The 6,000-nt window shown below is 35.6% G+C and overlaps 1 protein-coding gene across 1 annotated transcript in view; it reads left to right on the forward strand.

Annotated features, from left to right (window-relative positions):
- LOC115491317 (dynein axonemal heavy chain 5-like) overlaps positions 1 to 5,470 on the forward strand; it is a 35,098-nt gene extending 29,628 nt beyond the window's left edge. The window contains 3 exon segments of the mRNA XM_072924271.1: positions 190 to 342; positions 1,974 to 2,205; positions 5,012 to 5,470. Of these exon segments, the coding sequence (XP_072780372.1) occupies positions 190 to 342; positions 1,974 to 2,205; positions 5,012 to 5,163 (537 nt within the window). The 3' untranslated portion in view covers positions 5,164 to 5,470.
- The last annotated feature ends 530 nt before the right edge of the window (positions 5,471 to 6,000 follow it).

A 6,000-nucleotide genomic window follows, 5' to 3' on the forward strand; every position in this document is an offset into this window, starting at 1 on the left:
GACATGATTTTAAACAGAAAAATAATTTCCTTCAGGTTTCAGTGGGATGCAAAGTTTAAGCATCAGATTAAAGTTATGATAGATGATTTTCAAATATGCTTTGCTAATATTATATTGTTTATTACCATGGGAAGATGTAGCTTTGCTTGACAGCAATGTGCGATTTTAAAATATGTTTACAGTTTTTAGGCATCTTGGCCTTCCAGTACACTTGGTTTCTGGTTTACTGATCTTCTAGAAAGAAACCACCAGTTTTACAAGTGGATTTTTGAAAGTCGACCGAACTGTTTCTGGATGACAGGGTTTTTTAATCCCCAAGGATTTTTAACTGCAGTGAGACAGGTAAATTGTGTTTGAAGTCTTATTCTGCTTATTTTTTTACATGCTTTTTTTAACAGAAAGTATTATCTGATGAAGGATGAGTTTATACACGTGGGAAATTTGTGACTGTCTAATATTTCCTGAGTTAACTGCTCTTCCTTCACATACACTTTTTCAGTATAACAACCACTAATGTGCTAAATTATGTTTCCTGTGTTGACCAAGCCCCAAATGAGTAGAGGCTACCTCACAACATTATTAAGGTAGATTAGAAAAATATTTAGTCTCATGTTTCCATTGAGATATCTTTGAGAATGGCCATTAAGCCCATGAATTTGCCTTTCCCCCGCTTTTTTTTTGTTCTATGTTCAGTACATACCTGACTGGAGAATGGGCTGATAAACTATTCAGAATTAGTCTTACATTTCACTGCTGCTGTTCAGTAGCTGATTAAGTCTTTCTTCAGGAAGTGGGAAAGATTTTCCTTTATTGATGCATAGAAATATGATATTAGATGTGTTTGCTAATGCATGTATGTTAATTTGGTGATTGTGTTGGCTGCTCAGCAACATTTTTACTTTAAAATGAAGCAATAAATGCCTGTGTTGGTCAGCATAAAGGGATATACAGGAAACAGTAAGCATCTGGAGTGTGTAAAATTAAAAAAGAATACTCAGGTGAAAATACAATGGGACCTCAGGAAAAAAAAGCCCAAACTTTGTAACAAAATATTTCTTTGAGTGAACAATCCTAAAATAGGACTATCTTTTGCATCCAAGCTTATGGAAAAGGTTTACTAGCAGGATTGAAACCAGTTGGAAATGACAGAAATTTATGGTTCTGTAAAAAGGAACTGTGAATATGTAACAACATAATATCCCAAGTAAATACCAAAGTGAGTTTCTGTACTTTGCTGTGTTGTAAAACAAAGAGAAATGAGAAGGAGGAATGATCATTGAGCTATAAATCTTGAGTTCTTTTAGATCATCCATGTAACTGCAGTACAGGGCAAGCATTCATTCCAATTACTTCAAAGAAAGATTTTTGAAGCCATTGGAAAACTAAGATAAAACTTGGGTTTGCCATAACTTATTTGCATGGCATAGTAAAGAACTGGGCTACAGAGAGTTGAGTATTGCCCAGTGCACTAACTAACAGGTTTTTTTGCAGTTTCTTTACATAGATTTATAGCTGAGTGAGTTCTTACTCATTAGAAATTCAGTTATTGAAGAGTAGAGGTGCAGTAAAAGGAAGGTAGCCCCAGAAAATATGTTTCACTTACCACATGCAGGTAATGTTTTCTCATCTCATCAAATATTTGAAATTTTTGTGTTCACAAAAGCTGGCTACTATTGACATCCAGCAGCTGTATTACTTGGTATACTCTTTTAGATACTTTATATAATAGAAAGAAATTAAAATCAAATATAGTGGAAAAAATACTGAAAGCTTTCTTGCAGTGCCATGCCATTACTCCCTTAGAGAAAAGTCAGACTTCTCTGAACATGACTATTGTAAAGGATTGGTGGGATTTTTTTGTACTAAAGAGGATATTTTATAACCATACAAATATATTTCTAATAACTGCTGGGAAAAAGGATTCTGTGCTCATGTGAAAATGTAACCACCTAACTTTTGTCTGGTTTGGGCAGGAAATAACAAGAGCCCACAAAGGATGGGCTCTTGACAGTGTAGTGCTGTGCAATGAAGTCACTAAATGGATGAAGGATGATATCACGAGCCCTCCTTCAGAAGGTGTCTATGTGTATGGGCTGTATTTAGAAGGAGCTGGTTGGGACAGAAGAAACATGAGACTGACAGAATCTAAGCCCAAGGTGCTCTTTGAGCTGATGCCAGTTATAAGGATATATGCAGAGAATAACAGTAAGTAACAGTACTGTAAAGGATGTTATTTCCATTGAATTCAAGGTAACATTTTATTTAACTGCATTGAAATCTTTTGGGCTGCAGGGATTTCATGAGGCTGCTGCTAATCATTGTATACATAGCAAATCTCTTTCAATGGGGAAGACTTCCCAGTCTTCCATTGAAAATGTGCTTTCAGACTTGCTTCATAATTGATAGTAGTCAATTTTCCTAATATTTAGATAGGTCTCTATACGTGGTGTTAATGGTGTTAAAAGCTTTGTAATAGGTAAGCTGTACATATAGACAATATATGTCCCAGACCTAAAATTCCATTTTTCTTATACATAAACTCTGTGATCTCTGTAGCCTCCATAACCTAAATCTAAATAATCTCTTTCGCTCCTTGTTATGGTTTTACACTGGCACAATGTTAGTGTTTTTATGAAAATGTAATTTTTAAATTGAATGCTGTGAAATGCGATTGAGAACAGAGTAAAGCAGGCTTAAGCTTAATAATGAGAAAAGAACTTTATTAAGGTACTACTACTATGCTATTATAAAAGAGGAAAAAAAAGAAGAAAGAAAATATATACAATTTAATATGAAAACTTTCTAAAGCATTCTTCTTCCTACTACTCAACTCTAATAAATTATAGTGAGACACAATCTGGACCCCAATCAAGCTTTTACTCTCTAGGTAATTAACACCCAGTCCATCTTCAGGGAGAGAGGAGCCCTTCCTGTGCCACAGACCCCCTAAGAAACACAGCTGCCACATCCTGTGCTTCCATGTCACCACATGGCACCACCCGGAGAAAAAGTTTGCTAATGGTGACTCTTTTTTCTCTATGCACAGTGCTCTTACTATTAATGCATGGATGGACAGACTGTTTTTTAGGATTTTTTCTTTTAAGGATGCCCTGCCAAGTGGGGAAAAATTAACAGTTTAGTTTTTTATTTTTGGGACCAACAGTCCCCCCCCCCCCCCCATTTTCCCCTGGGGACAAGGGTCTAAGAACAGAGATTTTTTTTTCTTCCTCTTTTGCGAAGATAGGGGGTACTACTATACATTTCTTTAATTTTTTTTTTGTTTGCTCTATTTTTGTTTTTTCCCAGCTGAAGCAGGTCTCTTTGACTCGCCGTCATCTTCCTAAAATACAGTCTTTTTTGGAGGAGAAGATTAGTTTAGTTTGTGGCTACTAAGAAAAAGTTTAGCTAAAAGCTACTTTATTATTTCTTTTTACTTAGAATTTTTCTTTCTAACATCTTAGGTCCCAGGCTGTTTCTCTTTTTTTCTTTTAAACTGAGAAGGAGAAAAATTTTATAAAGCTTTTATTTTTTAAGGAAGGGTTAAAAGTCCTGACTCACAAAGATGGCTTGCTGCCCAGGCTCCAGCTCCCACAGCCTGGCTGGGCACCTTGCGGCCCCCCCTCCCCCACCCCCGCTCTTCTCTTTTTTCTGCGGTGAAGTGTTGGCAAAACTACTGTTGTCTCTTTTTTTTTCTTTGGAGAGAGAGGGACTTGGGGGGGGGGGGGGGGCGGGGCGGGGACGGAGACATTTTAGATTTCCCTACCTTTTTATCTGCAAGGGGCCAGGCCCAGTTCTAGTTCCTCCACCCTTGGGCCTACCTCTGAAGGCCACATGGCTTTTCCCCTCCCCCACCCAGCTCATTGCCGGGCAGGGGAGAGTCCTGACCGGTACCCAAGAGAGCAAGTTCTTTTGGGAATTCTGCCTTTAACTCTTCTGTGTTCTCAGAGGCGTGTTTATTTTTAATTGGTCAATGTCTAAATTGACCACTTCTTTCTGGAAAAATTCTTTTTCCGTGTCAAACCACGAGACTCCTGTCCAAAATGAATGTAATTATTATATATATATATATAAAAATATATGTTTGTATGTATATACAACATACAAGATACTCATAGATTATACATACACACACATATATATATACATATACAGGTATATATTGTATTTATAGATAACATATTTTTTTATATATACACATATATATAATGTGTATATTTATAAAAACTTTTTTTTCTGGACAAGTCTGATTTTGAGTTCATGGAAGCAAGCAAGAGGTGGAGTGAGGTGGTGGGAGATGTTTTGTCTTTGAGGCAGTAAAGAAATGTAGGAATGGAAAGGAAATTTATGGGGCTTAAGGACAGCACTGTGAAAATGTGTAATTTATCTTAATGTGATGGGTTTTTGCATATAGAATAGGACATGCTATTGAATAGACATATAAAACAGAATAGAGTAATCCACTGCAAGACATAAAATTGGAAAACTCTATTGAAAAGCATTCCACCTCTAAAAGCAAATCTTGCTAACATCCTATTTTGCATAGCTAATGTTTTACAAAAGGCATGATCAGCAGCCAAGATACTAAATCATGAATACTGAAGTAATGAGCATGACTAGACTACTGTTCTAATTCTGCAATGAAGTAGCTGATGACTTGTACTATATAGTACAAATACTAAATAAATTTCAAACCAGGTTGTTGAAAGTAGGGAAATTTTATTTTGGTATAATACATTGATAAGAAGTAATGTTCAGTGGGCAGATTAAAGCAATAAGAACACTAATTACTCTAGAGTGTCTATTTACATATAGTGGTTTGCATCTGTTCCTAGGTGCTCATGTTAAACCCACAGAAATTTCAAACCATGATATGTCCTTCAACTGGCAATAGCAAATAGAGAGCAGAGTACTATTGAACTTGAATTCAGTTCTCCATTTGCCTTATGATCATTCCCTTAGGGCCTCATTTTTTCAACTTTAATTGCTCTTTATGTCTCTTTTGTCTTTTCAGCTGCAAAAGATCCATGTCTGTATTCATGTCCGGTCTACAAAAAGAGCAGTCGAACAGATCTTAATTACATTGCTGCTATGGATCTTAAAACCTGTCAGCCTCCAGAGCACTGGGTACTCTGTGGAGTAGCACTTCTGTGTGATGTCAAGTAATGTTAATAAAAAAAAAAGGGTTATTTTCTGATTTTAAATGCAAACATTTTTATGTAGTTAGATACAGAGTGGAACACTTCTAAAATTATTATTTCTAAATCATAGACTCCATTATGGTGTTTTTATAAAATTATTCTCAATAAACTTATACAATAGGCTTATAAATGGCACATCTTACAGTGACATTATTTTGTGTCTTTGAAAAATCATTGACAAATATTTTGTGCTCCTATCACTTATGTGTGCATAAGCCCTCCTCCTGTATGCTTAATTTTACCTTGAATAAAGATTAATTGATTTGAACATTGTTACTTTTTGGTAGTAATATTCTTGTATCAGGACTTACCTTCAAGAGGCTAAATGGAAAGGTATGTTTTGTTGTGTTTTGTTTTGTTTTGTTTTGTTTTGGGATTTTTTTTGTGTGTGTGTGTGTGTATCTATGGAAAACTAAGCCCTATTGCTCATTCATATTAGTTAAAATTCCTCAAGATTATGTTCCAAGATTTATTTCCTAGATGATTGCTTGTTTTCTAAATAAAGAAGATAAGGCTGGGAAAATATCACATTTTTTTCATTACTTGGAGAAAAAATTCATTTTGTTACATAGGAAAACAAGCATCTGACAGCTGCCAAAATTCCTTACTATCTGGCTCAGGACTCATAAATATGTAATGAATCCAAAGCATTACATAAGAGTGAATGGATACTTTTTTGTGTATTACTATACCAGAGTTGAGTCTCTTGTCATCAGTGTTATTAGTAGATGGGGCTTTCCCCTTTCCCTCCCCATCCCTCCCATTTTCCTTCTTCCTTTTTTAAAAATGTCTCTCTTTTTTT

The sequence above is a fragment of the Taeniopygia guttata genome, chromosome 2 (assembly GCF_048771995.1).
Source record: "Taeniopygia guttata chromosome 2, bTaeGut7.mat, whole genome shotgun sequence".
NCBI lineage: Eukaryota > Metazoa > Chordata > Aves > Passeriformes > Estrildidae > Taeniopygia > Taeniopygia guttata.